The sequence below is a fragment of the Pongo abelii genome, chromosome 2 (assembly GCF_028885655.2).
Source record: "Pongo abelii isolate AG06213 chromosome 2, NHGRI_mPonAbe1-v2.0_pri, whole genome shotgun sequence".
In the NCBI taxonomy this organism is placed as follows: Eukaryota; Metazoa; Chordata; class Mammalia; order Primates; family Hominidae; genus Pongo; species Pongo abelii.
In genome coordinates this window covers 197044974-197072019 of record NC_085928.1, presented here as the reverse complement: position 1 = coordinate 197072019, position 27046 = coordinate 197044974, and the positions used below count along the sequence as shown (strand labels likewise).

At 42.6% G+C, this 27046-nt stretch overlaps 1 protein-coding gene across 7 annotated transcripts in view; it reads right to left on the bottom strand.

Moving 5' to 3' along the window:
- The window catches only part of ST6GAL1 (ST6 beta-galactoside alpha-2,6-sialyltransferase 1), a 156952-nt gene that overhangs the window by 10580 nt on the left and 119326 nt on the right, over positions 1–27046 (bottom strand). For 6 of the 7 annotated variants that reach the window (XM_054550434.2, XM_024244137.3, NM_001133587.1 and 3 more), the window contains 2 exon segments: positions 24591–25247; positions 16495–16592 (listed from right to left, as the gene is read on the bottom strand). In XM_054550434.2, the coding sequence (XP_054406409.2) occupies positions 16495–16592; positions 24591–25197 (705 nt within the window). In that variant the 5' untranslated portion in view covers positions 25198–25247. 7 annotated transcript variants of the gene reach the window in all.

Sequence of the window (27046 nt, the reverse complement as noted above, 5' to 3'; positions counted from 1 at the left end):
CAGATGGGTAAACTGAGGCCCAGAGAGACGAGAGAATTATCTAAGGCTATGATGAGTTTGGGGCACAGTTAGAACCAGAGCCCAGAGGTAGGCTCCTAACAGATATTCTTTCTGCTCCAGCAGGACTACACCCATAAAGCCATCAGACATTCAAATAAGCAAGCACACCATGAGGGTCAGGTCACCCTCAGTCCTCCTATACCCAATGGAGAAATAGCCATTCACTTGAGCTACTTGAGATGAATGAGACAGTAATCCATGAAAATGGAAATAGGTGAAGATGAATGATAGTTTTATCCAGAGAAGAGAAACAGAAAGTGGCTGGGGCTGGGATCTGATGGAGGGATAAGGGAGAAGCCAGCAAGTACTCCCCTCCTGGAACTTTAAACGTGGCTCTGAACTTACTCACATTAATACTGTCTATATGAAGTTCAAAGATTTTCTACCAAAAAAAAAAAAAAAAAGGTTGCCTTGCCAGGTGCAGTGGCTCACACCTGTAATCCCAGCACTTTGCGAAGCTGAGGCAGGCAGATCACCTGAGGTCGAGAGTTCGAGATCAGCCTGGCCAACATAGTGAAACCTCGTCTCTACTAAAAATAAAACAAATTAGCCAGGCATGGTGGCGGGCACCTGAAATCTCAGCTACTCAGAAGGCTGAGGCAGGAGAATCGCTTGAACCCGGCAGGCAGAGGTTGTAGTGAGCCAAGATCGCACCACCGCACTCCAGCCTGGGCGACAGAGTGAGACTCTGTCTCAAAAAAAAAAAAGAAAGAAAGATTGCCTTAAAACTGGATGGGGAATTGCGAGCATGGGTTCCAGTCCTGCTCTGTGTCTAACTCACTCCATGGTATCAGATGGACCATTTCACATCTCCTGGCCTCAGGTGCCTTATTTAGACATAACCACCTTGTAAGGCCCTGCTGAGGGGACCAGCTGTTCCTGGAAGAATAAAGCTGTTGTCAAACGCCTGTACTTACCTGCAGGGGGAGTGTGACCTGGGTTTGGAGATCCTCTTAGGGGGCAGGGGAGGAGTTCATGCTGAGAATAAGTCATTGGCAGAGCGGCAGAGCCCTGGGGAACATCTGCCAGGGAAAGGCTACACCAGGGCATGGAGTGCTGCTGCTAAAGACACTGTTTAAAGTAACCTTCTCAGTTAGAAAGTAACAAACGCTCACTGGGGACAGTTAGAAAATGCAAGAATAGAAACACACACACACACACACACACACACACACACACATCTTCAGATACTACCACTGTGCATATTTTGGACTTTTTCTTCTCAAATCTGTTTTCCCTCTGTTATGGACTGAATTGTGTGCCCCTAGAATTCCTATGTTGAAGCCCTAATCCCTAATGTGACTAATACCCTGTTTGGAAATAGGGCTGTGAGGGAGGTAATTAGGATTAAATGTGTCATGGGGTGGGGTCCTAATCCCATGGGGCCAGTGTCCTTACAACAAGAAGAGACCCGAAGAGCTCTCTCTTTCCACCACCCACAGAGGAAAAGCCACGTGAAGACAGTCTGAAGGCATCCTTTCTCTGATTCGGAGAAATAGTGATTGAGAGTGTGTCTGCTGGCCCAAATCAAGAAGCCCCAGAACTCATGATTGCCATCATGATTAAATTTTAGCTCCAATTATGATATTAACAGACTGTATGGCAGGGGTTCCATCAAAATCACCCAGCTCACCATTGCTGGTTTTAGACCCGTTGTTGATGGAAATCTCGCCTGCCTCCCACCTGCCTCGCCAACCCATCCAGATACCTGTCTTTCAGTATCTTGAGAAGAAAAGTTGGAGCTTCCAGAAAGCTTTGGTGATTTAAAGTGCTGGTGGCACCTAGATCCAAATCCCACCTCTGTCGCTTCCTTTCTGGGCTCCTCTGAGCAACTTAAACTCTGGGAGCCTGAGTTCTGAGGTAAAATAGTGGTTGGTGGTCATATCTCACAGGGTCTGCCATGAAGATCCAATGAGATAAGGCATGTAAGACCCTTAGATGGTATATATAATATATTTAACAAATGGCATCAACTATTATTTCAAGATAAGCCCCACTGAGTAATCTGGAAATGTCCTGGCTGCAGTACAGTCAGCATGGACTGTCACTAGACATGTAGGAAGTAGGTCTTCTCTCTCCAGCTAGCACAAAAGCTTCCAAGGAAGCCATTGGGTCTTCTTGTCCCGTTGTCTCCTCTCTCGGGCCCACTGGGTACAGGAGGTACTGAGTTGAGTCTCACAGAAACCTTCTTACACTTATAGTCAAAACTGCAGTTATTTAAAGACCCGTCCATTTACATATATCATTTTTCCTGTTGACTCTCATAGCCACACCTGGCACAGAAGCGTCACATGCCTCACTAGGTCTGCTGGCCTGAAACCTAACAGTATGACACCATTCTCTATAAAAAGCCACCTTCTCAATAAGAAAAGTGCCTTTTTTGTTTTGCATGCCTTCATCATGGCCAAGGGAGGGGAGCTGAACAAATGTGGGTCCAGATGGCTTAGAAGAGAGCTGCTGAAGCCGGGCACGGTGGCTCACGCCTGTAATCCCAGCACCTTGGGAGGCCGAGGCAGGTGGATCACCTGAGGTCAGAAGTTTGAGACCAGCCTGGCCAACATGGCGAAACCCTGTCTCTACTAAAAATACAAAAAATTAGCTGGGTGTGGTGATGCGTGCCTGTAATCTCAGCTACTTGGGAGACCGAGGCAGGGGAATCACTTGAACCCAGGAGGCAGAGCAGGGAGCCGAGATTGAGCCGCTGCACTCCAGCCTGAGCGCAAGAGCAAAACTCTGTCTCAAAAAAAAAAAAAAAAAAAAGAAAGAAAGAAAGAAAAAGAAGAGAGCTGCTGTCAGGAGACCTCTCCGTCTGGGAAGAGAACAAGCCACTCAGAGGCAGAATTCTACCAAAGCAACAGCTATTCTCTCTGACTTCTGGGTGCCAGATGTTCTCCTTGTGGAGTGGGGGTGGGGACCCCGTTTGCTAATCCACAGAAACAGACACAAAATAGTTAGGATAACTGACCAGGACAAAAGATAGAGAAGACAGACCACCAGCTTTTTAGGATATCAAGGTAAGAAAGGGCAATGATAGAAAGTGTCCATCACAGTTCAGTAACACAAATGCTGTCATTGAGTGGCCAGGACTCGAGTACGAAAGGAACAGCCAGATACTTAGTGTTGCTTACAGGAGGGGAGAAAAGAGAGCTGACTTGCCTAAGAAGAAGCAGGAAAGGCTCTCTTGAGGGTGGGTAATGTATCCCGGGAAGTGGGCCACCTTCCTCTCAGCCCTGGCACAATGGTGCACACAGATCTAGAAGTGTAATGGGAAAAAAATCTGCTTCAGTAGAAAGCCATGCATTTTCTGAGCACACTCTTCCTGCCTATCAGATTCTGATTCCACGGGAGCTATTTCGCCACCCTTTGTGAATTGTAGGCGACTAATACAAGTGCCTACTGGGCAGGATGCTGCCCGGGAGAGTTTCAATTGACTTGGCCCCTCCCCTTGCCTTATCTCACAGAAAAACTAGTTCAACTCCTTTACTCCAAATTTGTGTTGCTTTGACTTTTCCTTTGAACCACTTGTAATATCTGCCTGGTTCCATCATACGAGTAAAATAGAATCTTCATGATGAACTCATTTTTATATCTGTATGAGAGTCATCATCTTACCTTTTTTTCCCTAAAAATTATCCTTTAACAGAAGTTTTGCCTCCCTTCTGCTAGATGCCTCTCAAGTGGTCTCAAGCTGACTCACCTTCCCTGTTGGGATTTGGGAAGGTGGAGTCATTCGCAAACAGGCAGAGGCAGACCTTCAGGTTTCAGTAGTGCCCATCGCTACTATTTACAAAGTCACCAGCCTCTGGGTGACATGCTCCACACATGGTAACTCCTTTGATCCTAAAAAAAAAACCCTGGATACTAACTATTCATATTTCTATCTTACAAGTAAGGGAACTGAGGCTCAGAAAGGTAAAGTAAAGCAAAGCAACTTGCTCAAGTCACTCACATAGGAAGTGCTGGGGGAGGGATCTGATCAAAGCCAGTCTGACTCCCGTACTCTTAATTCCCAGGCAACCTTACTTTGGCCTTAAATACAGTTTCAGAATCTTTGCAGGATTGGGGTTTTGTTCTTCACAGTGAGGAAGACTGAATCATCACGAAGAGATGCTCAGAGAGTAGGCAGCCTCCGCAGTCCAAGAGAGTGCTCAGGGAGGACTCCTCCCCTCTCCCCTCTCTTCTTTGCTGCTGCCTGCTTACCTCCAGATCCTACCATCCATGCATCAAACAGAGATTGGTTTCTCTCTAAATTCATTCTCTTCAACCTCAAAGTAGCCCAGCATGGCCTGGAAATCCTACTCCATTCATCAGGTTTCCTAACTGTCCCACTTACCTCAATGACAATTATAAATCCCTTTGTTCAAACCTTCTCTACTAAAACCTCTTTCCACCTCAACCTCCTTCTGACTTGGCCTTGCATCCCACTTTGCAGAGAAAATAGAAGCCCTCTCATCCTTCTAATACCAACTGCCTCCAGCTACACCACTCCCCCCTTCTTCCCTCTGACTCCCGCCTGCTGGGGTTCATCCTCCACCATGCTTTGGCTCCACCACCATCATGTTCTGGGTAACTAATCATTCTCTCCTCTTTTTAGTATATTCACTTTCTCCCTCTATCAACTGGTTTCTCCCTGTTGATTTTAAAAAAAGCTTTTAAAATATACCTAACGTAAAATTGACCATTTTAGCAATTTTAAGTATTCAGCTTAGTACATTCATATTGTTGTGTAACTATCACCACCATCTCCAGAACTTTTTCAGCTTCCCAGAATGAATCACAGTATTCATTAAACAATAATTCCACATTCCTTTCTCCTCCTAGCCCTTGGCAAACATCATTCTACTTTCTGTTTTTACTCCAGGTGTTTCATATAAAGTGGAATCATACAGTGTTTGTACTTCTGTGACTGTCTCCCCTACTGACATTTTTTCCAATCTAAAAAATTGTATTAAAATACATATAACATAACATTGACTATCTTAACCATTTTTAAGTGTATAGTTCAGTGATATTAAGTACATTTGTATTGTTGTGCAACTATCACCACAAACCATCTCCAAAACTTTTTCAATCTTGCAAAATTGAAACTCTATACTCATTAAACAGTAACTCCCCATTCCCCCTCCCACCTCACATTCCCTGGCAACCACCATTCATATAGCATTTTGTGTGTGTGCGTGTGTGTGTGTGTGACTGGCTTATTTCACTTGGCATAATGTCTTCAAGGTTCATCCATGTTGTAGCCAATCTCGGTATTTCCTTCCTTTTTAAGAATAATATTTTATTATATGTATAAACCAGCTTTTGCGTATCCATTCAGCATCAGTAGACACTTGGGTTGCTTCTGCATTCCAGCTATTGTGAATAACAGTAGTCTGAATATGGGGGTATGAATATCTCTTCAAGACCCTTCTTTCAATTTCTGCACATATACGCCAATAAATGGAATTATTAGATTACACGGTAATTCCATTTTTAAGTTTTTGAGGCACTGCCATACTGTTTTCCACAGTGGCTGACCATTTTCCATTCCCATCAACAGTGCCCACGGATTCCAATTTCTGATCATAGACGCCATCCTAATGGGTGTGAGGTGGTACTATATTGTATTCTTGGGTTGCATTTCCCTAGCAAAAAAGAGTTGAGTCTCTTTTCATGTGCTTACTAACCATTTGTATATCTTGGAGAAATGTCCATTCAAGTCCTTTGCCTATTTTTAAATTGGGTAATTTGATTTTTTTATTGTTGTTTGATGAGTGTTCTATATATTCTGTACATTAATCCCTTATCAGATAGATGACTTGCAAATATTTTCTCCTATTATGTGTGTTATCTTTTTACTCTATTGAGAGTATCTTTTGATATACAATTATTTTTAATTTTCATAAAGTCCAACTTGTATATTCTTTCCTTTGTTACGTATGTATGCCTTTGGTGTCATAATGACGAAATCATTGCCAAATCTGATGTCATAAAGTTTTTGCCCTATGTTGTCTTCTAAGAGTTTTATAGTTTTTGGTCTACATTTAGGTCATAGATGCATTTTGAGTTAATTTTTATTTTTGGTGTTAGGTAAGGGTCCAACTTTATTCTTTTGCATGTGGATAGCCAGTTTTCCCAGTATCATTTCTTAAAGAGACTGTCTTTTCCTCATTGAACAATCCTAACACACTCATCAAAAATCATTTACGCATATATACAAGACTTTATTTCTGGACTTTCTATTCTATTCCAATGGTTTATATGTTTGTCTTTGTACCTCACTGTTTCAATTATTGTAACATATGTATTTTTTGAAATCAAGAAGTGAGAGAACTCCAGCTTTATTCTTATTTTTCAGGATTGTTTGGTTAATCGGGGTCCCTTGAGGTTTCATATAAATTTTAGGATAGCTTTTTCTATTTCTGCAAAAAAAGAAATATCTTTTGGATTTTCACAACGATTGCATTAAATCTGCAGATCATATTCGGTATTATTGACATCCTAACAATACTTTTTTCAATCTGTGAACATGGGATGTCTTCCAGGTTTTTGTGTCTCCTTTAATTTCTTTCAGAAATATTTTGTAGTTTTCATCGTACAAGTCTTTCACCTCCTTGGTTAAATTCATTCCTAAGTATTTTATGCTTTTGTATGCTATTCTATTGTAAATGGAATTGTTTTTTAAATTTCCTTTTTAGATCATTCATCGTTATTGCGTATAATAGAAAAAAATGAATATTTTTTGTGTGTTGACTTCGGATCCTGCTACTTTATTGAATTTGCTTATTTATTCAATATTTTATTGTACTGTATCCATCCTTCTTCCTGTGATGAAGAAGGGACAAAGTAAGATGTGTAAGATTTCATCCCACTTCTCAGAACAACGTGTCATTTAAAACTTCTGAATTGCTTATTTCTGGAATTTTTCATTTAATATTTCCAGACTGCAGCTGACCACAAATAAATGAAACTGCAGAGAGTGAAACAATGGATAAGGGGCTGACTTCTAATTTCAACTCCTAGCTGCCAAGTTACACAAGAAAGAAACCAAGCTGCACCTTTGGCCCCTCTCCCTTTACTTCTCACATCCAATGTGACATTAAAACCTGCTGACTGCAAATCCCAAGTAGCCCTTAAATACATTCTTTTCTCACATTCACCTTCACCCCTACTCTTGTGCAAGCTATCAGCATATCTAACCCAGACTACTGCAAGACCTTCTTAACTATGTATCTTCATCTACTGCAGCCCCTCTGCTCAGATGGAAGCCAGTGATGGTTACAAAATGCAAATCTGATCATGCCGTAAAGAAAATGCCTCACCCTGCCAGGTGCAGTGACTCACTCCTGTAATCCCAGCACTTTGGGAGGCTGAGGCGGGTGGATCACCTGAGGTCAGGAGTTTGAGACTAACCTAGCCAACATAGGGAAACCTCGTCTCTACTAAAAATACAAAAATTAGTCAGGTGTGGTTGTGGGCGCCTGTAATCCCAGCTACTCGGGAGGCTGAGGCAGGAGAATCGCTTGAACCCAGGAGGTGGCATTTGCAACGAGCCGAGATCGCGCCACTGCACTCCAGCCTGGGCGACAGGCCAACCCCCCTACCCCCACTGAAAAAAGAAGATGCCTCAGTGCAGCACCATGGCTTGACTCCTTCTTGCTTTTAGCCTTGTCTCTCACCACATAGCCCCACATATACTCACCTCTTCCTGAGTCCTTCCAGTCCCCCATTTCCTTCCACACAAAACTGTACCCATGCTGTTGCCTCTTCCTGAAAAGCTCTTATCCCACCCTTTTCAACATCCACACGTTCCTTCTACACAGCCAAGTGCCATCTACTTAGGGATTCTGACCTCCTTGAATAGCTCAAATCTCCCCTTTCAGGGCTCTCCTAGTACCTTGACCACTCTCTTCTCTAGTTCTCTTTTGCAATTTTATTTATTTGTAAAGCTATTTGATTGCATCATAAGAACAGAGGCTGAGTCTGTTTTGCTCACAATTGTACCCTCCACTACCAATGTCTGCAAATATCAATAGTAAGTGCAGTTAACGTTTATTGATACATGTGCCAGGTATTGTTCTAAGTGCTTTGCACAGATTTTTCTTATTTATACCTCACAACAACCCTGTAAGGGAATTATTCTCCCTTTTTTAGAGAGAAGTAACTTGATGATCCTTCAGCTAGTAAGAGACAGAGCTGGATTTCAACCCCAAGCAGGCTAACTATAGAGTTTATGTACTGACTGACACACTCTACTCAATACTGAACATATTTGTTGAATGAATGAATGAAGAGTAAATGAACATCTCTCCTGGATATTTAGGTAGCATCTTATGTAGAAGTAGAGATGAGGTTTTAGTGCTCCCTAAAGTGCTCTCCAGCTCCAGGGTTTCTGACTAGGCATGAGAAGAGAAAGGGGCAAAGCTGGTCCTAACCCTCTGTCTGAATTTCCAGACTTGCCAGAGCACAAGTAGCCATGAAGGTCCAGCTTCATCTCTCTCTACAGGGCAACCCCAGCCAATTCTTCCACACCTCCACCTCCAACTTAGCCAGGAGTATCTGAATGTCTCCCTCATTTCCTATGATCACGCCACTGCACTCCAGCCTGATCACTAATAGGGGAGTGATCATTACGCTACTCTTGGAGTGGTGTAATGCCTCCCTCGTTTCCTGTTCTCCTCTGTCTTGCCAATTCCACTTTCTGGAGTGCCCATCTATTGCTATTTCCCCAAGTCCTGCCCATCTTTCAAAGTCTAGCTCAACTGTCATTTGCCCCAGAGAGTTTCTTGCTAGCCAGTCCATTCCTTTCAATCCTATCTCTTCTAGTAATAATAAAAGTAGGCCAGGCACGATGGCTCATGCCTGTAATACTAACACTTCAGGAGGCAAAGGCGGGTGGTTACTTGAGGTCAGGAGTTCAAGACCAGTTGGGCCAACATGGTGAAACCCCATCTCTACTAAAGATACAAAAATTAGCTGGGTATGGTGGTGCATGCCTGTAATCCCAGCTACTCAGGAGGCTGAGGCAAGAGGATCGCTTGAACCCAGGAAAAGGAGGTTGCAGTAAGCCAAGATCACACTACTGCACTCCAGCCTGGGTGACAGAGCGAAACTCCATCTCAAATAATAATAATAATAATAATAATAATAATAGTAATAATGAAAGTAATACCAAAAGCTAAAATATAAATTTGAACAACAAACAGGCATTGGAAGCACCTAGAGGCGACTGGAAGATGTGATGGTGATAGAAAGTGATTTTCTTTAAAACAAAAATTAAAAGGTATTAGACGAAGAACAAAAAAAACAAGACAGTGACCACTTACAAAGAATTTAAGTTCCTCAATTTCTATCCCATTATAAAAATATTCTTATGATGGCCAAATAGGAACAGCTCTGGTCTGCAGCTCCCAGCGTGATCGACAAAGAAGATGGGTGATTTCTGCTCTTCCAACTGAGGTACCTGGTTCATATCATTGGGACTGGTTGCACAGTGGGTGCAACCCGTGGAGGGTGAGCCAAAGCAGGGCAGGGCATCGCCTCACCCAGGAAGCGCAAGGGGTCAGAGGATTTCCCTTTCCTAGCCAAGGGAAGCCGTGACAGAAGGTACCTGAAAAAAACAGGACACTCCCGCCAAAATACTGCGCTTTTCCAACTGTTTTAAAAAACGGCACACCAGGAGATTATATCCTGTGCCTGGCTCAGTGGGTCCCACGACCACAGAGCCTTGCTCACTGCTAGCGCAGCAGTCTGAGATCGACCTGCGAGGCAGCAGTCTGGCGGGGGAGGGGTGTCTGCCATTGCTGAGGCTTGAGTAGGTAAACAACACAGCCCTGGAAGCTCGAACTGGGCAGAACCCACTGCAGCTCAGCCAGGCCTGCTGCCTCTGTAGACTCCACCTCTGGGGGCAGGGCATAGCTGAACAAAAGGCAGCAGAAACTTCTGCAGACTTAAACGTCCCTGTCTGACAGCTCTGAAGAGAGCAGTGGTTCTCCCAGCAAGGTGTTTGAGCTCGGAGAAAGGACAGATTGCCTCTTCAAGTGGGTCCCTGACCCCCATGTAGCCTAACTGAGAGGCACCTCCCAGCAGGGGCCGACTGACACCTCATACGGGCGGTTGCCCCACTGGGACGAAGCTTCCAGAGGAAGAATCAGGCAGCAACATTTGCTGTTCTGCAGCCTCCGCTGGTGATACCCAGGCAAACAGGGTCTGGAGTGGACCTCCAGCAAACTCCAACAGACCTGCAGCTGAGGGACCTGACTGTTAGAAGGAAAACTAACAAACAGAAAGGAATAGCATCAACATCAACAGAAAGGACATCCACACCAAAACCATCATCAAAGACCAAAGGTAGATAAAACCACAAAGATGGGGAGAAACCAGAGCAGAAAAGCTGAAAATTCTAAAAACAGAGTGCCTCTTTGCCTCCAAAGGATCGTAGCTCCTTGCCAGCAACAGAACAAAGCTGGACAGAGAATTACTTTCATGAGCTGACAGAAGCAGGCTTCGAAGGTCAGTAATAACAAACTTCTCCAAGCTAAAGGAGGATGTTCAAACCCATTGCAAGGAAGCTAAATACCTTGAAAAAAGATTAGACGAATGGCTAACTAGAATAAACAGTGTAGAGAAGACATTAAATGACCTGATGGAGCTGAAAACCATAACTATGCGATGCATGCACAAGCTTCAATAGCCAATGCGATCAAGTGGAAGAAAGGGTATCAGTGATTGAAGATCAAATCAACGAAATGAAACAAAAAGAGAAGTTTAGAGAAAAAAGAGTAAAAAGAAATGAACAAAGCCTCCAAGAAATATGGGACTATGTGAAAAGACCAAATCTACGTTTCATTTCAGGTGTACCTGAAAGTGACAGGGAAAATGGATCCAAGTTGGAAAACACTCTTCAGGATATTATCCGGGAGAACTTCCCCAACCTAGCAAGCCAGGCCAACATTCAAATTCAGGAAATACAGAGAGCACCACAAAGATACTCCTCGAGAAGAGCAACCCCAAGACACATAATTGTCAGACTGACCAAGGTTGAAATGAAGGAAAAAATATTAAGGGCAGCCAGAGAGAAAGATCGGGTTACCCACAAAGGGAAGCCCATCAGACTAACAGCGGATCTCTCAGCAGAAACTCTACAAGCCAGAAGAGAGTGGGGGCCAAGATTCAACATTCTTAAAGAAAAGAATTTTCAACCCAGAATTTCATATCCAGCCAAACTAACCTTCATATGTGAAGGAGAAATAAAATCCTTTACAGACAAGCAAATGCTGAGAGATTACAGACAAGCAAATGCCACCAGGCCTGCCTTACAAGAGCTCCTGAAGGAAGCACTAAACATGGAAAGGAACAACTGGTACCAGCCACTGCAAAAACATGCTACATTGTAAAAACCATCCATGCTAGGAATAAACTACATCAGCTAATAGGCAAAATAACCAGCTAACATCATAATGACAAGATCAAATGTACACATAATATTAACCTTAAATGTAAATGGGCTAAATGCCCCAATTAAAAGACACAGGCTGGCAAATTGGATAAAGAGTCAAGACCCGTCAGTGTGCTGTATTCAGGAGACCCATCTCACATGCAGAGACACACATAGGCTCAAACTAAAGGGATGGAGGAAGATCTACCAAGCAAATGGAAAGCAAAAAAAAGCAGGGGTTGCAATCCTAGTCTCTGATAAAACAGACTTTAAACCAACAAAGATCAAAAGAGATAAAGAAGGCCATTACGTAATGGTAAAGGGAACAATTCAACAAGAAGGGCTAACTATCCTAAATACATATGCACCCAATACAGGAGCATCCAGATTCATAAAGCAAGTCCTCAGAGACCTACAAAGAGACTTAGACTCCCACACAATAATAATAGGAGACTTCAACACCCCGCTGTCAATATTAGACAGATCAACAAGACAGAAAGTTAACAAGGATATTCAGGACTTGAACTCAGCTCTGCACCAAGCAGACCTAATAGACATCTACAGAACTCTCCACCCCCAATCAACAGAATATACATTCTTCTCAGCACCACATCGCACTTATTGTAAAATTGACCACATAGTTGGAAGTAAAGCACTCCTCAGCAAACGTAAAAGAACAGAAATCGTAACAAACTGTCTCTCAGACCACAGTGCAATCAAATTAGAACTCAGGATTAAGAAACTCACTCAAAACTGCACAAGTACATGGAAACTGAACAACCTGCTCCTGAATGACTACTGGGTAAATAACAAAATGAAGGCAGAAATAAAGATATTCTTTGAAAGCAGTGAGAACAAAGACACAACATACCAGAATGTCTGGGACACATTTAAAGCCATGTGTAGAGGGAAATTTATAGCACTAAATACCCACAAGAGAAAGCAGGAAAGATCTAAAATCAACACCCTAACTTCACAATTAAAAGAACTAGAGAAGCAAGAGTAAACAAATTCAAAAGCTAGCAGAAGGCAAGAAATAACTAAGATCAGAGTAGAACTGAAGGAGATAGAGACACAAAAAACTGTTCAAAAAAAATCAATGAATCCAGGAGCTGTTTTTTTTTTTTTTAAAGATCAACAAAATTGATAAACCACTAGCAAGACTAATAAAGAAGAAAAGAGAGAAGAATCAAATAGATGCAATAAAAAATGATAAATGGGGATATCACCACCAATCCCACAGAAATACAAACTACCATCAGAGAATACTATAAACACCTCTACGCAAATAAACTAGAAAATCTAGAAGAAATGGATAAATTCCTCGACACATACACCCTCCCAAGACTAAACTAGGAAGAAGTTGAATCTCTGAATAGACCAATAACAGGCTCTGAAATTGAGGCAATAATTAATAGCCTACCAACCAAAAAAAGTCCAGGACCAGATGGATTCACAGCCAAATTCTAGCAGAGGTACAAAGAGGAGCTGGTACCAATCCTTCTGAAACTATTCCAATCAATACAAAAAGAGGGAATCCTTCCTAATTCATTTTATGAGGCCAGTATCATCCTGATACCAAAGCCTGGCAGAGACACAACAAAAAAAGAGAATTTTAGACCAATATCCCTGAAGAACATCAATGCAAAAATCCTCAATAAAACACTGGCAAACCAAATCCAGCAGTGCATCAAAAAGCTTATCCACAACGATTAAGTCAGTTTCATCCCTGGAATGCAAGGCTGGTTCAACATACGCAAATCAATAAACATAATCCATCACATAAACGGAACAATGACAAAAACCACATGATTATCTCAATAGATGCAGAAAAGGCCTTCGACAAAATACAACAGCCCTTCATGCTAAAAACTCTCAATGAACTAGGTATTGATGGAATGTATCTCAAAATAATAAGAGCTATTTATGACAAACCAATATCATACTGAATGGGCAAAAACTGAAGCATTCCCTTTGAAAACTAGCACAAGACAGGGATGCCCTCTCTTACCACTTCTATTCAACATAGTGTTGGAAGTTCTGGCCAGGGCAATCAGGCAAGAGAAAGAAATAAAGGGTATTCAATTAGGAAAAGAGGAAGTCAAACTGTCCCTGTTTGCAGATGAGATGATTGTATATTTAGAAAACCCCATCATCTCAGCCCAAAATCTCCTTAAGCTGATACGCAACTTCAGCAAAGTCTCAGCATACAAAATCAATGTGCAAACATCACAAGCATTCCTATACACCAATAACAGACAAACAGAGAGCCAAATCACGAGTGAACTCTCATTCACAATTGCTACAAAGAGAATAAAATACCTAGGCATCCAACTTACAAGGGATGTGAAGGTACTCTTCAACGAAAACTACAAACCACTGCTCAACAAAATAAAAGTGGACACAAACAAATGGAAGAACATTCCATGCTCATGGTTAGGAAGAATCAATACTGTGAAAAAGGCCATACTGCCCAAGGTAATTTACAGATTCAATGCCATCCCCATCAAACTACCAATGACTTTCTTCACAGAATTGGAAAAAACTACTTTAAAGTTCATATGGAACCAAAAAAGAGCCTGCATTGCCAAGACAATCCTAATCCAAAAGAACAAAGCTGGGGGCATCATGCTACTTGACTTCAAACTATACTATAAGGCTACAGTAACCAAAACAGCATGGTACTGGTACCAAAACAGATATATAGATGAATAGAACAGAACAGAGGCCTCAGAAATAATACCACACATCTACAACCATCTGATCTTTGACAAACCTGACAAAAACAAGCAATGGGGAAAGGATTCCCTATTTAATAAATGGTGCTGGGAAAACTGGCTAGCCATATGTAGAAAGCTGAAACTGGATTCCTTCCTTACACCTTACACAAAAATTAACTCAAGATGGATTAAAGACTTAAATGTTAGACCTAAAACCATAAAAACCCTGGAAGAAAACCTAAACAATACCATTCAGGACATAGACATGGGTAAGGACTTCATGGCTAAAACACCAAAAGCAATGGCAACAAAAGCCAGAATAGACAAATGGGAACTAATTAAACTAAAGAGCTTCTGCACAGCAAAAGAAACGACCATCAGAGTGAACAGCCAACCTAAAGAATAGGAGAAAATTTTTGTAATCTATCCATCTGACAAAGGGCTAATATCCAGAATCCACAAAGAATGTAAACAAATTTACAAGAAAAAAACAAACAACCCCATCAAAAAGTGGGCAAAAGATATGAACAGACACTTCTCAAAAGAAGACATTTATGCAGCCAACAGGCACATGAAAAAATGCTCATCATCACTGGTCATCAAAGAAATGCAAATCAAAACCACAATGAGACACCATCTCACACCAGTTAGAATGGCAATCATTAAAAAGTCAGGAAACAACAGATGCTGGAGAGGATGTGGAGAAACAGGAATGCTTTTTACACTGTGGGTGGGAGTGTAAAGTAGTTCAACCATTGTGGAAGACAGTGTGGCGATTCCTCAAGGATCTAGAACTAGAAATACCATTTGACCCAGCCATCCCATTACTGGGTATATACCCAAAGGATTATAAATCATGTTGCTATAAAGACACATGCACATGTATGCTTATTGCGGCACTATTCACAATAGCAAAGACTTGGAACCAACCCAAATGTCCATCAATGATAGACTGGATTAAGAAAATGTGGCACGTATACACCATGGAATACTATGCAGCCATAAAAAAGGATGAGTTCATGTCCTTTGTGGGGATATGGATAAAGCTGGAAACCATCATTCTGAGCAAACTATCACAAGGACAGAAAACCAAACACTGCATGTTCTCACTCACAGGTGGGAATTGAACAATGAGAACACTTGGACACAGGGCAGGGAACATCACACCCTGGGGCCTGTTGTGGGGTTGGGGGCAAGGGGAGGGATAGCATTAGGAGAAATACCTAATGTAAATGACAAGTTGTTGGGTGCAGCAAACCAACATGGCACATGTATACCTATGTAACAAATCGGCACGTTGTGCACATGTACCCTAGAACTTAACGTATAATTTAAAAAAAAAGTTTCTTAAGGTTGTGGGCTTCAAATGGAAAGTGGGCTATGCAGGAAGCAGCTTCTGCCTAGCTGGTGAGTTCCTGAAAGTAAGGAAGTGAAGAGACAGATATAGGGAAGTGGAGCCCTAGTAGAGAAGGAAAGAAACACACATTCCACTAGACACTGCTGAAAAGGCATTTCTGATCTGTTCCAGGATCCACCCCATGCCCAGGACTCCTAGGGAAGTATGCAGACTAAACACTGCCATAAAAACACCCAGAGCACATATGTTTATTCAGAAAAAGGCAAATGTTGGTGGTTATGAGATGGGCAGCTTGCAGCCCTATTGTGCAATTTTTGATATTTTGATATATGTGTAATACAGTTTTTCCCACTAATAAAGTCTACTAACAGAACCCTGTGGCAAGAATATTTCTCAAGTTTCCCTTAGTATTGAGAAATCGGCATGTGCTACCTGAAAATACTCCAGGAACCTAATTATCCAGGGGAATTTATGAAATAGTTCATGAATTCTAGTGCCATATTACACGTAATTACATGGCGATACTGTCTTATAGTAGTTGTATAGCATTTTACAGTTCATAAAGTGCTCTCCTGTGTATTGTTTCATTCACTTTTCACAACACTACCCACTCTCCCCTGGGTGTTCTGGGCTCTGCTGTCCCTCATGCAAACCTCCAGGTACGACCTTGCAGGAGCAAGGACAGCTCAACTCTACTTTCCTGGGTACCAGACACCTCCATTAGCAGACACTAATACTAAAGGGTTTTTCTTTAAATAAACACATCATCAGGTTGGGTCATGGAATCATTGTCTTCTTCTCCAGTGAGGAAATCAGGAACTCAGGAAGATCAAGAGACTTAATTGGCAGCCTAGATGTGCTCCCAGTAGATACATTCCACATTAGAGACCACACTGGGGTCCTTCTCTTACTCCATAGCTGCACAGAAGAAATTTTACCTGAGAGTTCATCAGGCGAATGGTAGTTTTTGTGCCCACATCTTGTTGGAAGTTGGCTGTGGGTGCCCCATTAAACCTCAGGACTGCATCATGATCATCTATAAACCACAAAGAAACAGAAAAGAGGTGATGAGCACTGGCAATATGCAGAAAAAGAGAAAGGCAGGAGGCGGGGGAGGGGCAAGGAAATAATGCTTCCCCATCTTTACCCCATCATGATCCACAGGGCGAAATGGCAGTATTTGTGTGGTGCTCAGGTAAAGCTCCTAGGCAGAGATGACCACCTGTCTGCCAGCCACTGTAAGGGCTGAAGGGGGCCATACTGTGGCATTCCTGAAACCCATTCAAAGACACTCACTTGTGCCTGGGCACAGCAGAAAAGTGAACAAAGCCAGTGTGCTACTTACAGTGGAATAGCTACTCCAGTTATCAAAGCAGCAAACCAAATATTCTCTTGGTATCACCAGTAGATTATATTTCTATCTCTGTCAGAAAAATGAAAACACTACCATACGTTCAGTGTATCCCACAAGTGCAAAGGACCCCATTGCACTCTGAAAAGCATGCAGTGCTCAGCAAATGGACGGGATTTAACTATGGCATCCAAGACAACCCCCAGGTGTTCCATTTAGGAACCTGAGGCCCAGGGAAGAGTCACAGACCTGGTGTGGCAGAAATGGAAGAGGAGGTCAGAGGGCTAAACTAACTTCCTTCCCTCCTCTCTCTCTCTTTTCCTTCCTTCCTTCCCTGCCTCCCTCCCTCCCTCCTTCTCTCTCTTTCTTTCTTTCTTTCTCTTTCTCTCCTCTCTCTCTCTCTCTCTTTCTCTCTCTCTCTCTCTTTCTTTCTGTCTTTCTTTTGTAAGCCATTGTCAGAAACAATGTACTAAATCCAGTCAACATCAAACAGGCCATCTTGAAAAACCTAAAAGCTTCCTGGGCTAGCTCCTTGTCTTTGCAACTGTTTAAGCAGTGTTTGGAAGACTTGGAAAAGTTTCTCTACCCCACGTTGACCTATCTGATGGAGGAGGAAACTGAAGACTTTAAAGAGCCATCCAAACCCTGTGATCCTATGAGAACTTCTTTCAATCTTACTTGCTCAAGCAAGTTTGGGGCTCACCGCTGAAATCTACGCCGGATCTGGGGGTCAGCTCTATTGTTCTATTCAGGTTTGTTTTGGGTCATTCTTTATCCACACAGGATTTGGGGAAGTGAGGGCATTTGACTGAATACAAGATGATTTAGAAAGAAGATATCCACAGAATTAAGGATGAAAGCCTCTCTCTTTGTTTCAGTTCCAACGTATGTACTAAACCTCAGGAACACAGAAACCTCATTTATGAAAACAACACAACCCTATCTTCAATCCTAGGGCAAAATTTCATCAAAATGGTTTGAAAATTACCTGAGAAGGGCACAGTCCAAACTGTTATCATCTTACAGGGCAGGTACACTGAAGTGCACATAGGGCAGGAGGTACATCTTTACACAACTCAGAATTACAACACATTTTGTCAGAATCAGTCACTGGTTCAAAAGGGATCAGTAGTAATTGCATGAGAAACACAGATCCATCAGAAACTTCAGTTAGTCAACTTTTCCATTTCACAGATGAATAAATTATTGGTGAGAATCCCAGTAGAAAAGAGACGAGAAGCTCCAATGGAGTAATTGAGAGATTCATAAAAGGACTACTTACCAAGTTGGGGTAGAGTTTAAAGAAATCAACATGGAATAGGCTAAAGCCACAGGGTTGATGACTGCACAGTGTCATTACTACCCCAAGTCTACTGTGGCCTGATGAGCGGAGACCTGAGCTGAGGAGGGACACCTGTCGGGAGCTGTTGCCTTCAGGAGAGGAACACAGCTATTGCCAACCTCTGGCCAGCAAGAAGGAGCCTGAGGGAGTCAATATCCCAACCTGGTTCTGCCCCTTCCCTTGGATCTCACAGACCTGAAGGGAAAAGGGACAGAGCAGGACCAAGACTGGGACGGCCTCCTGGCAGGATCTGAGACCTTCAGTCAAGAGAAAGATATAGCTTGAGTTTACTCTGCAAGGCGAAACATGGCCGAATAGGTGCCCTGACCTTAGTCTTCTTCTCAGCTTTAATGCCAGTGCTTCTCCTGGCCAGTCCCAAAGAAAATCCAGAGAGTGAGAAATGCCAATTAACGCAGTTCAAAATTTTACTTTCCCAGCTGGGCGCAGTAGTTCACGCCTGTAATCCCAGTACTTTGGGAGGCCGAGGCGGGTGGATCACCTGAAGTCAGGAGTTCGAGACCAGCCTGACCAACATGGTGAAACTCCATCTCTACTAAAAATACAAAAATTAGCTGGGCATGGTGGCACGCACCTGTAATCCAAGTTACTCTGGAGGCTGAGGCAGGAGAATCGCTTGAACCCAGGAGGCGGAGGTTACAGTGAGCCGAGATTGCATCACTGCACTCCAGCCTGGGTGACAGAACGAGACTCATTCTCCAAAAAAAAAAAAAAAAAAATTCAATTTCTCAGGGACGGAGCCAGATAGAAAAGGGTGAGAGTGGGATTTGAAGGTGCAACTGGAGAACATCCACCAGCACAGAAGGCTTACTTACGTTAGAACAGATGCTTGATGTTGACCATAAGAAAGGAGAACTGTTTTGTTCAGTCAACAAATACTGATGAGCACCTACTCTATGCCAGGCACAGTTTTAGACACGGGAGACAACAGCTGTGAGCAACAAAGACAAGGTCCATGCCCTCAGAGATATTACATTCTACTGCACGGAGATAGACAATAAAGACGCACAACAACCTACATATAAGATAATTTCGGATTGTGACAGACACTGTGACACTAACAAGCTGAGCTGTGTGCCAGAGACACTGAGGGAATTTCCTTCATAGAGTGATGATTCAGGGAATGCCTTGGAGCTGAGACCCAAAGGATGGCCAGGCTTGGGAAGGGTTCAGAGAAGTCCACCAGCCAGAGGATGCAGCAAGTGTCAGGACCACAATGAGGGCAGGGACTTGACTGTAGACAAGGGGTGAGGGGAAGAAAAATCAAAGATGCAGTTACAGAGGTTGGCAGGAACCAGATCATACACGGACATGGGATATGAAGGTATGAAGGTATGAAGTTTGGACGTGATTCTAAGAAAAAAGCCAATCAGGCCGGGCATGGTGGCTCACACCTGTAATCCCAGCACTTTGGGAGGCCAAAGTGGGCAGATCACGAGGTCAGGAGATCGAGACCATCCTGGCTAACACGGTGAAACCTCATCTCTGCTAAAAATACAAAAAAATTAGCCGAGTGTGGTGGCAGGCACCTGTAATCCCAGCTACTTGGGAGGCTGAGTCAGGAGAATGGCGTGAACCCAGGAGGTGGAGCTTGGGTGAACCAAGATCATGCCACTGCACTCCAGCCTGGGCGACAGAGCAAGACTCCATCTCAAAAAAAAAAAAAAAAAAAGAAAGAAAAAGAAAAAACGCCAATCAAAGAAGAAAACTTTTTTGAGGTGATGGATATTCTAATTACCCAATCTGATCATTGTGCATTGTATGCATGTACCAAAATATCACATGTACCCCATAAATATGTACAATTATTATATATCAAATTTTTAAAAAGAAAACTTTAAACTGACTTGGGTACTTAAAGAGAAAAAAATCCTGTTTGTCAAACCTCCCTTCTAATTGAAAGTTGAACTTTCAAACTCAAATAGGCCTCTAGGAAATCACCAAGAGAAATCCACAACTACGGAGATCCCAGCAAACAAGCCTAGCGAGGGGGAAAGGCTGCAGAAAAAAAGAAGCTACCACCTGTCTGTAACTTAGAATTAGAGCTCAGAAAAAGAGACAAATTAGGAGAGGAAAAAATAAATGCATCACTGTATTCAGATTATACAATCACACGCCTAGAAAATTCAACAGAATCAGCTCAAGTTAGTAAATTCATAAATACATCAAAATCCACTGCCTCTAGGTGTAGTTAACTCTAAATAGCTAGAAGTTATTATGAAAGAAATTTTATCACAATTTATCACCAAATGCTTTTATATTTTCAAGTTAGCTTAATACATCCTAAAACCATTTATGGAAAATTACATTCTGATTCCGGTTGAAGAAAACAGACATACTATAGATCCGAGTTAAAAAAAATTACGACTTGGCTGGGCACGGTGGCTCATGCCTGTAATCCCAGCACTTTGGGAGGCCGAGGCGGGTGGATCATGAGATCAGGAGATTGAGACCATCCTGGCTAACACGGTGAAACCCTGTCTCTACTAAAAATACAAAAAATTAGCCAGGCGTGGTGGCAGGCACCTGTAGTCCCAGCTACTCGGGAGGCTGAGGCAGGAGAATGGCATGAACCTGGGAGGCGGAGCTTGCAGTGAGCCGAGATCGTGCCACTGCACTCCAGCCTGGGCAACAGAGCAAGACTCTGTCAAAAACAAAACAAAACAAAACACTATGACTTGCAGGACAAATCTGGTGCATCCCTCATTTTGTAAATAAAGTTTTGTTGGAACATAGCCAGGCCTGTTCATTTACTACTATTGTTACTTTTGCAGTACAACAGTGGAGTTGAGTAGTTGTGACAGACATCATGGCCCTCAAAGCCAAAACTACTATCCGGCCTTTTAAGAAAAGCTTGCTGACCCCTGATATAACTGATCATGTTCTCCAAGCTACTCAGTTCACAGATGTCTTCTCAGTCCTTATTCTGCCCAAGAATATGTCCCACCTCTACAGACTTTGATACCAACAGCCAACATTCCTCAAACTCCATCCCCCTTTGCCTTCCATTGTATGGTGCACACCTAGTTCTCCTCTAGCCGGTCTCTGACCCTTCTGACTTTTCCTGCTTATCCCTGTTCTTTTCTTTGTCCTTTAAATGTAATCTTTTTCTAGGTTTTCTAATTGGTCCTCTTCCCTGGATTATAACCATTATCTCACCTTGATACAAATGACCTGTAAATCTATCTCGACATCTGACCCTTCTCTAGAATTAAATACTCAACAGCATAGATATCTACCCAGGGAAATCCACACACACTTCAGTCTCAGAACATGCAAAGTGGAATCTGCGTTCCTCTGGAAGCATGCTCCCCTTGGTAAGATACAGCCTGCTCCCAGGCTAGACATCCTGGCTCCTGCCTCTCACTCAAGATCATCTCCAGCTAGATAGTAAGTTCTGCCTCTTACTTCATGAGGCCTCTCAGGTAAGGTCCTTTCTCTCCATCACTGCCTCCACAGCCTGGGCAGGCCTGGCACTTCTGACCTGGTTGTGGCAATAGTCCCTAATAATGGAGACATTATACAGTACAAAACAGGGACTCATAGAGAAGTGAGAAGTCTCCCTTGTTCAAAAACCTCCTAGGGCTCTCCATGGCTTAAAGAATGAAACCTAAAGTCCTTATTGTGACTATCAACATTCTCTAAGAGCTAATGCCTAGCTACCTTTCTGGTCTCATTCCTCACCCATCTTCACCCACAAGGATCCACATGCCATCCAAACAGGATTATTTGTGATGCCCAAATACACTTTTCCTCATGCAGCATTTGCTTCTTGCCTTTGCCTTAACTCAGAATACCCTTCTCTTTATCTCTAGGACAGCTAATAGACAAGAATATAAGAAATTTTTTAACATAACAAAAGAATAATCACACCAAATTTTATTATGAAGCTACAATTATTATGAGGCACAACAGCAGAGGCGCTAAGAGTGGGGTCTTTGAAGCAAGCACTCTGCTTTCAAACCCCAGTCTGCTATTAGCCAGTTGTGTAACCACTTGAGCCTCCGCATTTAGCTCTCCAGCAAAATGAGACCAATAATCTTATCAACCTCACAGGACTTCTGGGAGGATGAAAAGAGCAAGGCATGTTAGGAACTCAGCAGATGTATAATAAGCATCACTTGTATTGATGATAGTGTTTTAAAATTATGCTACTGTTTGACATGAAAATTCCGGCAAATCTAAGATACTTAACATGTATGAGTAAACTATCAAAAATAATTGAAAATGACTGAGCCCACCATTGGCTGGTTTGTGAGACTGCTGGAGGCAGAGTATGTTATTACACTCTCTCTGATAGAAAATCTTGCTATGGACAAAAAAAAAAAAAAAAAAAAAAAGTCATAAAATGTCTCTTACTCGTGTCTTCTAGCCTCACTTCTGAGGATACTTCCCTGTTGAATGTCAATAGTGGTCACCTAAGTTATCTGCACAAAAACCTTGTCAGCAATGTTATTTGTAAAAGAAAACCATTTGAAATAATCTGATCCATTCAATAGTTGGGAATAGACTCAACAAATTCCACATGCAGGAGGAAGTGTATGGGCCTGGCACGCTGCCTGCAACTCAGGCTTCAACAAAGAGCCTTTCGCTTCCCCTTCCCCTTTGGATTGTTGATGAACCCATCAATAAATAAAAGAATACATGAATGTCTTAAAATATTTGTTAGACAAAATGCCAAGAGAATATATACCCCGTAACAGCAGAACATTCGAAGTCTAACATGCAATTTTCATTACATCTCAGGATCAAAGTCCTTCTGTGGAAATCCTTATTTTGAAGTTGAAACTGCAGTCTATAGAAAAATATTATTTTTATTAATGTTTATTTAAATCACTCCAAACCTTTAAGGAGTGCATAAAATTAAAGCTGTAGTTCTAATTCACAGAGGTAACAGGCCCTGTCTCAAACTTCAGTACAATTTCAGCCAGGCACGCAATATTAACTTGACATGAAGAAGGATCAGCTAATACCTAGGATATCCCAAACATTTGCTACAAAAGCAGCAAAAATGGAGAAGAAAGAAAGAAACTTGGCTCCACTATGGATGAACAAAAACCAATCACATTTAGTTTCTTGAAAACAAAGTCCAAGAAAAACCAAAAATACAGAAGCAAAAGTTGAGGTGGGGCCGGCCAGCGGGGCAGCTGCCTATTTGGGGAGGTAGAAACTGTGATCTCACCATTTCTTTCTGCTCTAGAGAATCCAATTTGGGCCTAATTTTCTTCTTTGAGAGCCTGTGCTGGGTTTCAGACCATTTTTCCTGGCAGTCAAATGAAGGAAATAGAAAAGGAGACGTATGACCTCACCTGCTCCAGTACCTCCAGGCTGACAGAGGAGCAAAGCTTCCTGTGCTTTGCTTTCTTTAGCTGACTCATTTCAAATAATGGAAAACACATTCAGCATAAGAGAAATAAGGCTCTCTGTTACACAGGTCTACAAATATAGAGAGACTTTCTATCTTGATTCACTACAAAGGGTTTCAAGAAAAGCAAATTAATATGTTGTGACCAGTGACTCTGAAACCTTTTTGGGTCACAGATCCCTTAGAGAATAAACTGCAATCTACAAACTCCCTTCCTGGAAAAATGCACAGACACACTTATACGCACACACATACATTATACACACCTAATCCACAGACAGTTTTGCATGCAATTGCAGGGATTCATGACCCTCTGAAGTTGGTCCATAGCCCCCAGTTAAGAATTACTGACCCAATTAAATCTTTTCAAAGAGAAAAGCTGAAAATTACCCAGGTTGTTGAGGCCAATAAGAGTCCTCCACTAATCAGGTAAAACAACAGAATTTCAGAACCTGGAAATGATGTAGAGATCTATGCTTCAAGTCTTTTCAAAGGTCAATTGTAGGCTTTTGATTATTGGTAGCAGCAGAACTCTTTTTCAAACGAAATCTTCTGCACAATTCCAATATTTAAAACAGATCAAAATAAAACTATTCTCTTCCCAACACAAAGAAACAATAAATGTTCAAGGTGATAGATATTCTAATTACCCTGATTGGATCATTACACATTGAATACATGTATCAAAATATCACCATAAATATATCTAATTATTATATATCAACTAAAAATATTAGGAAACAATAATGAAGCTCTTCTAATTGATAAAGATGCCGGGGGCCTAGAGCGCCATCTGTTCAACTCCCTCTGTGTCACCTGTGACTCCGAAAAAAACACTGCCCTGGGCCCACTCCACTGGTCCACAGAGCCACACTTGGGCCACTTGTCTCCCATACCATCAATATGCCCAGCCAGTCCCAATAAGCACTGCCATTCACAGAACAACCCCAGAACATACCGATTTCTCTGCCTAGTTGGGAGGACTTCAGAGATCCCGCTGATGACACAACAGCACACCTGCCCCAAGGCCCAGCCTTGGTCCTAATGCTCTCCTTGGGCAGATAACCCTCCCATTCAGAGGTATTGAAGGGAAAATCTGTGGCTTCTACCATGGATACATTCACATGGTCCCGGAGGTGGCAGCGCAGGGCCTCTGCACTGAACTTGATGCCTGGTCCTGGCCCCTTGTAGGACACTTTGTACTTGTTCATGCTTAGGTAATTCTTCCAGATTTTTTGCAGCCTAGGGATAAGGTTTTTGGAAGAGCTGTCCTTGTTCCACACCTGGAAGGAGGCCTCTGGTTTGGCCTTGGCTAGGCCTCTGAGACTGCCGAGGGTCTGGCGGCCCCTGTGGGGGTCCTGGGTGCTGCTTGAGGATACAGACTGGGAATCAGACCCCATGGCCAATTTCCCCAGACTCTTCAACACCTGGAATTCCTTGGTTTGCAATTTAAAGGAATCATAGTAACTCCCTTTCTTCTTTTCCTTCCACACACAGATGACTGCAAACAGAAGAAAGACCAGGACGCAGCAGCTGAACTTTTTCTTCAAGTTGGTGTGAATCATAATGAAGATGTGTTCAGAGAAGCCACTTTGTTCTGAGCAGGAAAACAAGCCTAAAAAAAGTGAGACAAGGAAAAACAAATGATGTAAAGAAAAACCCAATGTGGCATGAGGCGGAGCGATGGACTGAGCAATAGATTTGAAGTGAGGTGACTTGAATTCCAGCCCTGCTCTACCTCCTAGCCACCTCTGCAGCCTGTTAAGCAACTCTCGACAAAAGTCAGCCTCAATTTGGGCTTTGAACGTGGACAGCAGTCCCTCTTCCTCTTCCACTCTTCCACTCCCTTCTTCCTCTTGAGCCATGAACACTTTATATGTCCTCCCATCATTACTTTTTCTATGCTGAATATTAGTTTCTGGTTGCCTTGGTCTACCTCCCTGACTGCATTCTGAGTTTCTTGAAGTCAGAAACCACATCTTGCAAATCATTCAGTTCCTAGAGCCTTGAAACATTTGTTAAATGAAGCCACGCATGCTTGAAAAAAAAAAATAGAATAAAAAAAGAGCAGGCTGACTGTTTTACATCACCAAACCTAAACTTTCTAAAATAGTAAGTGGCCCAACACCCTTTCAAAATGGCCAGAAAAAGATTTCTCGTTATAGATGATGCCATAGATTTCTGATGCATCTCTCTAAGGGCTGTGATGTTGGACTCCTGCATGAGAAGATCGAGGGTTATCTCCACCACATAGTTTCGTGCAGTGCCCTGCAAGAAGAGCACTACTGAGACAGGAAGCTGACTCACCTCATGATAGAGGCTAGGAATTCTGGGTAAGATAGCAGACATGTAGCCAACTAACGAAATGGAAACAAAAATTCATTAAGCACGCTAGATGTTATTTCACTTAACTTCACCATAATCACGGCCACCATGAGACACAACTCTGGGGGAACCACGCATAGCATAGTCTAATACGAAGTGCATCTCCTAACCTGTACAGGGTTCACTTCAAAGGTGTTATAATCTCCATTTTATGGATTAGCAACCTGAGGCTCTGAGAAGTCAAGGGAAGTGCCCAAGCTCATAGAGCTGAGGAAATGGTTGCACTGAGGTTCAAATCCAAGTGGACTTGATTCCATAACCCATGTCCTTTCCAGTACAACATGCACAGAACTGCAAAAAGCTCTGGTAAATAGATTTCACTGAGCAAATAGAGACTGAATAGTCCTCTTTATTTCTGAGTAAACACCTACTTTGTTTTCTCAGAATTTATTGTGTAACTGAATGGAAACTGGAAGCACTTTGAACTCAAATAATGTCTGTATCTTCTGGAAAACATTACATTCTTTCCCCAATCACTGGGTTTATTTACAATAATAAATCAAAGCAATCACCTCCGGGGTTTTGCTAACCCACTAGGGGTCTGAGGTCCCTTCCCATGGAGCCCGCTCCTAAGGATATCAGGAAAAGGTAGTAGGAGTACTGGACTGGGTGTTCACAAAACCTGGGTTCTTATCCCCATTCTTGGTGACCTTGGGCAGGTCACTTAATATTTCTGCCCCTGAGTTTTTCAGAATAATTATCTCTGCCCTATGTGATTTGCAGAGTGTTGGGAGGGCAAACCAAGAGGATGGTATTCATTGGATTTGAACTAGGTAAGCAAAAAGGCACAGGAGGCGTTCTGAACAGACAGGAGAGCAGCAGCTCAGCCTGGGGGCCATGTGGAGGTGATACGGGTAGTGAAGACAGTGGTGTGAAGCCACAGCCATGACTCAGCAGCCCTGAGCTCCAGGCTATTCCCTGGGAATCCTCCATGAACTGACATCCAGCTCATTCCTGGAATCCATCGGCAGTACCAACCAAAGCAGTGCTTCCACCATCCCAGACCTCAGGAACCAGTGACTCTGGGAA